Raw genomic sequence first — 13,277 nt, forward strand, 5'->3', positions numbered from 1 at the left:
ACCACCTAGGGAAAAGAGATGAGCCTTGAACACATGAGAGATGGGGCTTGGAACTCAGACTCACACATTTAGTTAGAGCCTACAAGACTTATCCCAGGAAAAGGTCACCTAGAAAAGTATCTGCCTATTCGGTAAGGAGGTTTCTCAGTTTGGGTATTGAGAACTAGAGTAAACATGAGAAAATCTCTCTTCCTGATAATTTGGGCCTGCCCTCATGTTGGTTTGTCATTCAAATTTACACTGCTTGGGTTGCTTAGGAAACTCTCGGAGCCTATGATTCCTTTCTTTTTCAATTAAAAACTTTTATTGAAGTATAGTTGATTTATAATGTTGTTTATTTCTTCTCTACAGCAAAGTGATTCATTATGCATCTATATTCTTTTCCATTATGTTTTATCAGGAGATATTGAGTATAGTTCCCTGTGCTGTATGGTAGGACCTTGTTTATGAACCTGTGATTCTTGAATGGAAATATCTAGCTATTTATATGTTGAATGGATGTGTGTAATCAAATTATGTATATTCCAGAATGCAGGGAGGATTTAACACTAGAAATTCCATAATGCAATACACCACATTTGCAGATGAAAAGGAAAAAATATGACCTCATCATCAGATAAAGAGATGCAACAAAAGCATTTGATGAAATTCAACAATCATCTTTTAAAGAATAACTCTTAACAAGTTAGGAATAGAAGAGAACTTTTGTATCCCATAAAGGGTATCAACCAAGATACCCTTTAATGATGGTTACACCTATGGTAAAAGATTAAAGTGAAAGTGAAGTTGCTCAGTCGTGTCTGACTTTGCTACGCCATGGACTGTAGCCTACCAGGATCCTCAGTCCATGGGATTTTCCAGGCAAGAATACTGGAGTGGGTTGCCATTTCCTTCTCCAGGGGATCTTCCTGACCCAGGGATCAAACCTGGCTCTCCCGCATTGTAGGCAGACACTTTACCATCTGAGCTACCAAGGAAGCTGGTAGATTAAAAGTAATCCCTTTATCCCGATGTAAAAACTTAGATGTCTGTCATTCTTCTAATCAACATGCCCTAGGGGTCTTAGCTGTGTGAAAAAAGACAAGCAGAAGAAAAGGTAGGCCTGTAAAGAAGTCTCAGACTAGTATAGTAACATTGCACACTTTTAGTAATAGCAGTCTAAAGGTCCATGGGGGGAAGAGTGGATAAGTGAATTGTGATGCAGTCCTCAGCATACTACCATTTTGTCCCAGCCATGAAGGTGAATCAGCTGCAGTGGCCTTGAACTAGAGTCAGCTGGTATCATTGCTATCCCCTTCCGTAATCAGCTTCACACTAGAGCGAGAAAGACCTGGAGCTACATTTCCCACCATCTCATTTCCGTATGGTTCTAGGTTAGTCATCCAATCATGGGTATTTGAACGAATTTGTTATACACAAGGGAAGAGAGAGTTCTTATACTGCAGAGGAGGATGCAAGAAGATAATTGATCAGCCTTGCTGAGCAAGCCCTTGCAGTTCGTTTGTTTCAGTGTGGTAGACACTTGAGATTGTCACCTGGCTCCTGGATTCTTAGCTTGCTGCATGCGGTAAAGTCATCCCTGGGAGCTCTCTTGATCTTTGCTCCCTCAGGGCTTCCAGCAGTGATGGACACTTCTGTCCATTAAATCCTCTTCTGCTTGGATTACTTAGAGTAGCTCTGTGTTCTTAACCAGACCCTGCCAGACACCCTGAGTTGTAGGAGAAGGTTTCAATGACATACGGTTGAGTAAAAAAAATGAACTGCAGAATTTTACAAGAGAATCAAAAACACACAAAGCTATATTGCATCTTGTTAGTGGACACATACATATGTACTAAAAATTTAAAAACATGCAAAAGAATGGAAACCAAATTCAAGGACAGTGGCTTCCTGGGGGAGGGGGTTTTGAATTACTGTGAAGTTTGGAAGTGTTGTATATGATTTTCCCTTAAATCTGAATTTTCTGTTTTGTTTATAAAATTACTTTAGAAAAAACCTGAAGAACAGTTATTTTTGGCCTATGAACTTCTTGACAGAGCCATTGGTGGCATAAATTTGAACTGCATGTTAACTGCTTTGCCAAATGGATCATCAGTGATTGACCATTGCTATGCCACGGTGAGAATGAGAAACTCTTACATTAGACTTGTTGTCCTTAACTAGGAAGCATAGGTAAGTAAAGAATGATCTATCGTGGTTCCCCTCTCACAGACTGGAAATACATTCCTCTCCTCTCAGAAAAAATCAAGGAGGGTGAGGAGTCTTTGAACCTGTCATTGAAAGGCCATTGGTGAAAGTGGAAAGTGGATTAATTATTGTGTAAGCCAGATTTTAAAGGGTTGAGAAGTGATCATAACTTAAAGGCTAAGAATAAAATGATAACCTGAATAATAATAGGTAGAGCTATTTTTATATATTTCAGTAACTATATTCCTTTTTAATTTTTGCTTCAATTCCACTGAAGCACAACCACTATGTAGATGGAGACATGTGCAAACCAGTCACACCGAATAATTTCATAATGGATTTGCATCTTGAACTAATTCAAGCCCAGCACCGAATAGCTGTTGTACTTCTTGACCAGTTGCAAGGTAGTAGTCATCAAAGCAGATAACTTGTTCTGAATCTACTTTAAGACATGTTCAAGCGTGGAATCAATTTGATTTGTGAATAATGTTCTTGTTGACTGGGTGTTTTTCAGATAAATTTGGTTGCTTTGTTTTTTCTTACTTCCCTGATTAATATCAATAGATTTCTTTCATTATTTCTTTACACCTTGCTTAGCAAATCAGTAAATTTCTGAAAAATTAAATTATTTGAATTATAGTAAATTATTGGTATTTTCTTAATTAAGCAAACATTTATTGAAGTGAATATCAAGATCTGGGAACTGTTTTTAGGCTTGGTCCAAAAAAGACACAGCCTTTAATTTTGAGATCTAGATAAGTAAGCTAGCTATAACAGTCAAGGTTAATAAATGCAGTGGAAGTGGACTCAGTGTTTGCTCTTGGCACACAGAAGAGTCTAACTGACAAGAAAGTCAGGGATGGCTTCCTGAAAGAGAAGAGAGTTGACCAGAAAGCTAGCAAATGCCTTTATGAAGAAAATTGAAACAGAGGCAGTCATTTTGAATGGAGAAAGCAACTTTTAGCAAGGTGGAAGCAATTATATGAAGTATAGAAACTGCTGGAGTTCTCTTATGGCTGCAGTAAAGAGCACACGTGGGAGGCTGATACAACTAAGCCTAGAGGTAGATCACAGAGCTTGAAGGGTTAAAGGGTTTATATATTATCCTGAAGCTATGGAACTGACATGAACTGAACTGAATTGAAAAATTTAGAAAGATATCTCTGACAGCAGTGTCAGGGGCTAGATGGGTGGGATTATGTCGCATCATACACACGGTTTGTTGTTCAGTCACTCAGTCATGTCCAGCTCTTTGCGACCCCATGGACCCCAGCATGCCAGGCTTCCCTTTCCTTCACCATCTCCCGGAGTTTGCCCAAACTCATGTCCATTGAGTTGGTGATGCCGTTCAACCATCTTGTCCTCTGTCATCCCCTTCTCCTCCTGCATTCACTCTTTCCCAGCATCAAGGTCTTTTCTAATGAGTCGGCTCTTCGCATCAGGTGGCCATAGTATTGGAGCTTCAGCTTCAGCATCAGTCCTTCCAGTGAATATTCAGGACTGATTTCCTTTAGGATTAACTGGTTTGAAAATAGATTTAATCAAATGCTGGTTAATTAAGTAATATTTGAGTGCACATTTTTTTTCTCCTCAGCTTTATTAAGAGATTATTGACAATTACGTTATGTAAGTTCAGGTGGACCATGTGCAGATCTGCTACACTAATACATTGTAAAATGATCATTGTTATAGCATTAGCTGACAACTCTAGCACATTACATAATCGCTGTTTCTACTTTTGTGGTGAGAATCACTTAACAACTTATAAATATATACTCCAGTGTTATTAACTATGATCCATGCTATATATTAGCGCCCCAGAGTTTATTCATCTTATGACTGGTAGTTTGTACCCTTTCACCAATATCTGTTTCTCCATTCCCTCAGCCCCTGGTAACCACCACTCTACTTTGTATTTCTATGAGTTTGGCTGTTTTAGATTCCTTGTAAAAGTGATGTTATCCAATATTTGTCTTTCTCTGTATGGTTATTTCGCCTAGCATGATGCCCTCAAGTTTTGTGCATGTTATTGCAACTGGCAGGATTTCCTTCTTTCTCATGGCTGAATAATATTCCATTGTGCATGTGATATATATCTATATCTATCTACCTCTATATGTGCATCACATCTTCTTTCTACATTCACCCATTGATGGACACTTAGGTCATTGCAATATCTTTGTTGCCAAATCTTAGCTATTGTGAATAATGTTGCATTGAAAATGGGACCATAGCTATCTCTGAGATCTTATTTTCATTTCTTTTGTGGATATATCCAGAAGTAGATTTCTGGATCATATAGTAGTTCTTTTAATTTTTGGAAACCTCCATAATGTTTTCTATAGGGGCTTAACCAATTTACACCTCCATGAACAGTGCACAGTGGTTCCCTTTTGTCCACATCTTTGCCAGTGTTTGTTATCTCTTGTCGTCTTGATGATCAGTTCAGTTTAGTTGCTCAGTTGTGTTCAACTCTTTGTGACCCTGTGGACTGCAGCACGCCAGGCTTCCCTGTACATCACCAACTCCAGGAGCTTACTCAAGCTCATGTCCATTGAGTCAATGATGCCATCATCATCCCCTTCTCCTCCCACCATCAATCTTTCCCATCATCAGGGTCTTTTCTAATGAGTCAGGTCTTTGCATCAGGTAGCCAGAATATTGGCACTTTAGCTTCAGCGTCAAGTCCTTCCAATGAATATTCAGGACTGATTTCCTTTAGGATTAACTAGTTTGATATCATCATTCTAGTTGATAGCCATTCTAATAGGCATGAGGTAATATCTCCTTGGGGTTTTGATTTGCATTTTCCTGATGATTAGTGATATTCAGCATCTTTTCATGTACTAGAGAGCTATTTGTATATTTTCCTTAGAAAAGTGTCATTTAGTTACTCTGCCCGTTAAAATCAGAGTTTTATTATTAAGTTATATGAGTTCTTTATATATTTTGGAGGTATGTACGTACATATATTTACATGGAATTAGTTATTATTTCTTTGCAGTATCTGGATCTGCTTGATATTTTTCTCTGCCTTATTGAATTACTACCCTGGCACAGGTGATCACTTTTTTCCTCCTGTCATGCATTACTGTCTATGCTGCTGTCTGACTAATGTTGCCTAAAGACTGCTTTTGTCATTCTTGAGAACTTTACAATGGGTGTCTGTTGATGATTGTGCTATAAAGTGTAACTCCTGTATTGGGCATTAAAATTTTTCTTGCAGTCTCATCTTTCTTGTCTCCAATGATTATCATCATGAGAACTATCACTTAATTAGCATTTATAATAACCTAGGTGCTGAGAGAATGGTGCTTTATTTTCTGTTTTCCATGCAGGTAAATTTCCTTATCCTTTGCCATTAAAGAAACTTTATATTTTTAAATGATGTCTGTTGACATCTTTTCATCAGGCAGTCATCATCCCATGGTGGCTCATGTGCATTAGCACAAATAATTAAACCTCAATAAAAGGGTTTATTGTAAGCTTATTACAAGTACCCTATTTCCAGTTCTTTTGAGAACCAGATCTAGAAAATCAAGAAAGTTTTTTGATATATTTTCTACCTCCCTGGGTCAGCATACCTTCATCTTCTTTTCCCTCATCCTGCTACCTCTTTCCTGGACCACCATGATGGTCAGTCTCAGCTACACATCAGGATCTCTCACTGCTCATAACCAGCTGGCAATAGTTTGTGAGACACTGATTTTATCAGCCACAGATAGAGCAGAGTGGTGATCTTCATGTGGTACCCAGAACTCTTGCAGGGACCATGGATGGAGCAATTTTGAAAAGCTTTTGAGAAAGGAAAGTGACCAAAAGTAGGCTGGATCCTTTTTATCAACATTCAAGATGATTTTATTTAAGGTGAAATAGAAAATCAAATATTTTTATAACTTGAAAATTCTTCATGTTCTCATAATGTGGCTAATAAAAGAATTTAATGATAAAACTCTATTAGGTTTGTTTGAATTTTTATCTATTAATGAAAAAAGATGACCTATGGTAGAGGATTTGATTTAGATCATACCTGAATGGTCTAGTGGTTTTCCCTACTTTCTTCAATTTAAGTCTGAATTTGGCAATAAGGAGTTCATGATCTGAGCCACAGTCAGCTCCTGGTCTTGTTTTTGCTGACTGTATAGAGCTCCTCTGCCTTTGGCGGCAAAGAATATATCAGTCTGATTTCAGTGTTGACCATTTGGTGATGTCCATGTGTAGAGTCTTCTCTTGTGTTGTTGGAAGAGGGTGTTTGCTATGACCAGTATGTTCTCTTGGCAAAACTCTACTAGCCTTTGCCCTGCTTCATTCTGTACTCCAAGGCAAAATTTGCCTGTTACTCCAGGTGTTTCTTGACTTCCTACTTTTGCATTCCAGTCCCCTATAATGAAAAGGACATCTTTTTTGGGTGTTAGTTCTAGAAAGTCTTGTAGGTCTTCATAGAACTGTTTGAATTCAGCTCCTTTGGTGTTACTGGTCTGGGCATAGACTTGGGTTACTGTGACATTGAATGGTTTGCCTTGGAAATGAACAGAGATCATTCTGTCTTTTTTGAGATTGCATCCAAGTACTACATTTCAGACTCTTTTGTTGAGTATGATGGCTACTCCTTTTCTTTTAAGGGATTCTTGCCCACCATAGTATATATAATGATCATCTGAGTTAAATTCACCCATTCCAGTCCATTTTAGTTTGCTGATTCCTAGAATGTTGACGTTCACTCTTGCCATCTCCTGTTTGACCACTTCCAATTTGCTTTGATTCATGGACTTAACATTCCAGGTTCCTATGCAGTATTGCTCTTTACAGCATCAGACCTTGCTTCCATCACCCGTCACATCCACAACTGGGTGTTGTTTTTGCTTTGGCTCCATCTCTTCATTCTTCCTGCAGTTATTTCTCCACTGATCTCCTGTAGCATATTGGGCACCTACCGACCTGGGGAGTTCATCTTTCAGTGTCCTATCTTTTTGCCTTTTGATACTGTTCATGGGGTTCTCAAGGCAAGAATAGTGAAGTGGTTTGCCATTCCCTTCTCTAGTGGACCACATTTTGTCAGAACTTTCCACCATGACTCATCTGTCTTGGGTGGCCCTACACTGCATGTAAAGTGTGAACTTCCAGATGTTCAAGCTGGTTTTAGAAAAGGCAGAGGAACTAGAGATCAAATTGCCAACATCCTCTGGATCATCAAAAAAGCAAGAGAGTTCCAGAAAAAGATCTATTTCTGCTTTATTGACTATGCCAAAGCCTTTGACTATGTGGATGACAACAAACTGAAAAATTCTGGAAGAGATGGGAACACCAGACCACCTGACCTGCCTCCTGAGAAATGTGTATGCAGGTCAGGAAGCAACAGTTAGAACTGGACATGGAACAACAGACTGGTTTCAAATAGGAAAAGGAGTATGTCAAGGCTGTATATTGTTACCCTGCTTATTTAACTTATATGCAGAGTACATCATGAGAAATGCTGGGCTGGATGAAGCGCAAGCTAGAATCAAGATTGCCGGGAGAAATATCAATAATCTCAGATATGCAGGTAATACCACCCTTATGGCGGAAAGTGAAGAACAACTAAAGAACCTCTTGATGAAAGTGAAAGAGGAAAGTGAAAAAATTGGCTTAAAACTCAACATTCAGAAAACTAAGATCAGGGCATCTGGCCTCATCACTTCATGGGAAATAGATGGGGAAACAGTGGAAACAGTGTCAGACTTTATTTTTTTCAGCTCCAAAATCACTGCAGATGGTGATTGCAGCCATGAAATTAAAAGACGCTTACTCCCTGGAAGAAAAGTTATGACCAACCTAGATAGCATATTAAAAAGCAGAGACATTACTTTGCCAACAGAGGTCTATCTAGTCAATGCTATGGTTTTTTCCAGTAGTCATGTATGGATGTATGAGTTGGAGTATAAGGAAAGCTGAGCACCAAAGAATTGATTCTTTTGAACTGTGGTGTTGGAGGACACTCTTGAGAGTCCCTTGGACTGCAAGGAGATCCATCCAGTCCATCCTAAAGGAAATCAGTTCTGAATATTCATTGGAAGGACTGATACTGAAGCTGAAACTCCAGTACTTTGGCCACTGATGAGAAGAGCTGACTCATTTGAAAAGACCGTGATGCTGGGAAAGATTGAAGGCAGGAGGAGAAGGGAATGACAGAGGATGAGGTGGTTGAATGGATCACTGACTCAATGGACTTGAGTTTGAGTAAACTCTGAGAGTTGGTGATAGACAGGGCGTCCTGGCCTACTGCAGTCCATGGAGTTGAAAAAGAGTCGGATGTGACTGAGCGACTGAACTGAGCTGAATTGAATGATAGAGGAAGCAATAATTTTACAAATAGATAGTTACTCTTTAGTGTTTAGAAAATATTTCCTTTCTTGAATGTAAGCCTAATTGTAATGACAGTCTTCTTCTTCTCTTTCTTCTTCTTCAGTTTTGCAGACTCCAACTGTGAGCAAAAATACATCTACCAAAGGTACAGAGAAGCTAAAAAAACCTGCAAGCCCTGATTGTTTTACAGGTAATTAAAATTTGGATAAAATGCTTTTCTAAATTTCTTCAAGATAGTTTTTATGTTGCCCTTTTGGTAAAATAGTTGTCTGCTTTTACAGAATTAAGTGTGATGAATAAAATAAGGAAGAATAAGCTATCTAAAGCAATTTATTTGATGCAGAAAACTCTTCTAATATTTGAGAAAGATGCAACCTGTTCTTCTCTACAGAACTACTTGACGGTAACAGTGTACCATTCCTTACTTTAGTCCAGACTTGAAACCCCTGGTAAAAATGAATGATTTATTGCTCTTTTCTAAAAATAATGTGTTGCCCTTAACATTAGATTATGAACTTTAAGATTTGCTGTGTTTAGTCCTCTCTTTGTGAAGTAAAATAGTTCTAGCAGGAAAATTAATATATATCCCCTGCCTTGAACTCCCTTGAAGTGAGAGATTCTCCCTCTGCAGGGGGGTAACTTACATAGGGAACCAAATAAAATCAGACGGGTTCAAAATGAGGTAAACTGTAGAATGTAAGTGACACTGTGTATGCATAAATGCATTCCTTACTATGGAACTAAAATACTTAAAGTCCTGGGGCTAAGGCACCTTTCCTCAGATGGAGATTGCTGATTTATGGACCAATTGCCTTGCTGTTGTCTCTCTGTGACCTGGACATTGTTCTGTCTGCTTACTAATTCATTTATGTTGATTTTAGAGTTTAAATTTCTGAGGGGAATCACATTTCTGTTTTATTTTGTCCCTATGCATCACAAAACTTTGTGTTGGCTGAATGAATGGCACATGATAAATTAGAGACTACCAGTAGCTTGACTGACACAGGACAGAAGAGTGCAGGTCAAAGCCAGGGGGAGGATACAGAGCTGAAGAGGAGTCTGACATACAGTGGGATCCTATAATAGAAGAGGGAAAGGAGATGAGACTGAAAGCACATACAGAGCGATTCCCCTTCAACGGAGGGTGGACTGCAGAGCAGACACCTCATCCCTCTGATGTAGAAGGCAAGGAGCAGCAGACAGATATAGATTTCAATAAGTCTGTTGTGGAGGCAGAGAGTTGAGTGGATACTTTCTTATCTTAATCATCTGTTAAAGTAGGAGGCAAGGAAATCTGCCAGCCATGGCGTGTGGGGCTGGGTAGATGGACTGAGGAGAGAGAAAGTGATGGGAGAGTGCAGAGGAATGGATGAAGGAGCTGACTCTAAGATAAAGGACTGGCCAGCATCCTGAAGTTCTAGCTGAGGTTGAAGACCATGGACTTCCAAAAGGCCCCACATGCATGCTGGTATGATGTTATCCTGGTGTGGTATTCTTAGTAGCTGTGACAGTAGAATACTTGTGGCAGTAGAGATCTGTACCAGACTGGGTTTCTTAAAAAGTATGGAATTATAGGTTAAAAGTTCACAATGAGAAATGGGTGCAGGTTGAATAGGGAAGGCAGTAACACCCACCAAGGCTTTTAAAGACTTGGTAGACTATGGAGATACCAAGAGATCAGGCCTGTCTATGAGGTTGAAGGCCATAAAATCAGAATTTGAGGGAGTTAGAAAGATAGGTGTTTGAAGTCAGAAAGTAGAATATTGGAATTTCAGATTTCTGGCATGTAGTGTTTCCTGATCATGAGTCCGTCACTTCATTTATCCAAGAAATGGTTTTGAGGGCCTGTGATCTATTCAATAAATGTTTCAAAGGAAGTTGACTATGTGCCTGGTATTATGCTAAGTACAGGGGATAAAGACAAAGATTCTTTCTTTATCCAACCGATATTGATGGATTGCCTATTCTTTGTGGTTTCTGCCTTCAAGATAAATCCAACCTATAGGAAAATAGACATGTAAGTAAGTGATTACGAGTCATTGTCATAAGTGCTTTAATTGCAAGAGTGCCAGGGAAATTCAGGAAGAGAATACGTAACCCAACAGTGGAGAATATTTGAGGAAAATTTAGAAAAGATGACACAAAGTTGAATACTGAAAGACAGGCAGGAGTTGCCAGAGACAGAGAAAGACAAAGGTGGAAAGGACATGCAAGGCAGAGAAAACAACTTGTGCAAAGGTCCTGAGGCTGGATGGGTCATAGAATGCTTGTAGTCCTATAGGTCATTCAGTGTGACAGAAGCTAAGATGCAATGGCAAAGGGCAGAGGGGTGTTTGGAAAGGATAGTAAAAGGTGAGGCCAGAAAGAAAGTAGAGTCTAGTTCAAAAAAAATCTAAGGATTCTGGATGGATGCTGCCACTATTCAAGGGGAGGAAGTCTGTCCTGGCTATATTCAGGGAGAGCCTTGATACATTAGAATCTCCAGCATTTGAATGAAGGAATTTGATGATGGTGTTGGATAATCTCAGCTGACCAGGCCAAGCGGTATCTGATCTTTGTTGGAAGACTCCTGGGGTGCATTTAGGATCCCATTTCTTAGCAGATGCTTGTACAACCAATCTTTATTACCCAGTGTTTGGAGGACATTGGTACCGCAGTCCTATTTTGATGGCAAGTAAAGCTTATCTTTTAGAACTGTTTCTTTCAGGACTCATCTCATGGCCTCTTAGAGTTCAGAGAGAGTAAATCCTTCATGATTTTCCCTTTTGTTTTATTATGACACAATTTTGTCTTTATGCTATAATATACCCATTCCCCTGTTATGTCTCTATCTTCCCACTACCGTGACTGGAAATACACTGGAGATGTGGTGAAGTGTTCATTTTCTTCTCCTTGTGTATCTTTTCTTTCTATTTCTTAAGTGAAACTATTTTAACTTAAGAAAAATTATAATATCCTCTTAAACTCATGAGAAGCATTTAGAGGCTCCACTTTTTTTTATGAGGGGCCCTCCATAAGGATTGTCACAGCTGGGAAATGTTGAATATTTTTTTTAGAAGTCCTGAAATCATCCATTGCCACCTCTGCTCCTCCATGCAATTTTTTATCCTAGTGTTAAAAAGCTTAATGATTAGTCCTCAGGGTACTCTCATAAACGATGATGTTATGGATCAAATAATTGCCAAAATTTCTTCCCTTGAAGAAGACAAATAAATTTCTTTCCCTTGGCAATCATTTTTCTTTCAGGCTATATTACAGCATACTTTACATTATCATCATCTGGTAATAGAATTATCCCCAAATCAGTATCTGATGTGTCACCTGATACCATAAAAAAGATTTGGAAAGCCTGGGTCTTTGCAGAACTCTTCAATAATTCATACCGTGTTTCAGTTTTTCAGAAGTTTCCTGACCTCTTAGAGATGAATGCTCTCATCAGGTGTCTGTCTTATTCTAAGTCCATTAAAGGTGGACCAGCTTGTTGCCACGGATAAGGGACCAAATTTTGATAAGAACCTGTTAGCCTTCCAGATGAGATGGTTGGCTTTTTTTTTTTTTTTTGGTGGGGATTAATTTTTCTCATTTTCCTCTCTTTGTTTTTTGACTTCTGAAAGTCCTTGTTGGCATTTTACACACTATACCTCCAATTTATTTTAATGGCTTACACCTAGAACCAGCCTGAGATGTCCCTGATCTTCTACTTCTGATCAAATAGAGGGGTCAGCATATGGCTTATGATCTTCACTCTTAGTTCACTTCAGAGTCCAGCACTCCGACACTGAGCATCTTTACAGTGCAATTTCTCACTGGACAGAGGCAGGAATACTCTTCAGTGCAAGTGTTAAGGTTACCAGGGCAGGTTATGTACTGCTGTTTTCTGTCTAGCATCCACTTTCCTTTCCAAATGTCATCTTTGGAGGAATTTCTTCTTCCCCACTAGATGTAATCAGGTGGGACTTTTCAGGGCCACTTTTCTCAGCCAGCCAAGAGGATGACTGGTGAGGCAAGCTAGGCCAATAGGTTGTTCCCTCCTTGGAATCTGAATCTTGAGCAGAGGGATAAAAAGACAAAAACTAGTTGGCATTCAGGACTTTCCAGGTGTCTCAATGATAAAGATTCCTCCTGCCAATGGAGGAGCCTTAGGAGACAGGGGTTCAATCCGTGGGCTGGGAAGATTCCCTGGAGGAGGAAATGGCAACCCATGGACAGAGGAGCCTGGTGGACTATAGTCCATGAGGTTGCAAGGAGTCAGACATGACTGAGAATACACACACACACACACACACACACACACGATTCCCTGGAGGAGGAAATGGCAACCCACGGACAGAGGAGCCTGGTGTACTATAGTCCATGAGGTTGCAAGGAGTCAGACATGACTGAGCATACACACACACACACACACACACACACACACACACAGAGTTGGCATTCATTCATTCATTCTGATACCCATGTCCTGATCAGATTCTTTTAGTTGTATTCTGAGGACTGTCTTGCCTCTGGTCCTGCTGTGGTCAAAATCTCATTTTCCTGTTGCTTCTGTTACCAAAGAACCCTAACTGATGCATCTGGTGATCTCCTTGTACTGTTTGTTGAAACTTAAATCAGTAATTGACTGTTCCAAAATTCAGTTATAGTGCTTCAACTCTAAGCAAAGAGAGCATTATGGATTAGCAGGTTATTTTTTATAATCAACACAAAATCTAATTTTATGGCCCTAATTTGGAACCATAACTAATGAAGAA

At 39.3% G+C, this 13,277-nt stretch overlaps 1 protein-coding gene across 1 annotated transcript in view; it reads left to right on the forward strand.

Annotated features, from left to right (window-relative positions):
• Positions 1-13,277, forward strand: part of CFAP54 (cilia and flagella associated protein 54) — a 324,333-nt gene that overhangs the window by 53,521 nt on the left and 257,535 nt on the right. The window contains exons 16-19 of the mRNA XM_052640302.1: positions 1,990-2,118; positions 2,465-2,591; positions 8,633-8,719; positions 8,811-8,932. Of these exons, the coding sequence (XP_052496262.1) occupies positions 1,990-2,118; positions 2,465-2,591; positions 8,633-8,719; positions 8,811-8,932 (465 nt within the window). The remainder of the gene's footprint in view (positions 1-1,989; positions 2,119-2,464; positions 2,592-8,632; positions 8,720-8,810; positions 8,933-13,277) is intronic.

Source organism: Budorcas taxicolor, chromosome 5, assembly GCF_023091745.1.
Source record: "Budorcas taxicolor isolate Tak-1 chromosome 5, Takin1.1, whole genome shotgun sequence".
Classification (NCBI taxonomy): domain Eukaryota; kingdom Metazoa; phylum Chordata; class Mammalia; order Artiodactyla; family Bovidae; genus Budorcas; species Budorcas taxicolor.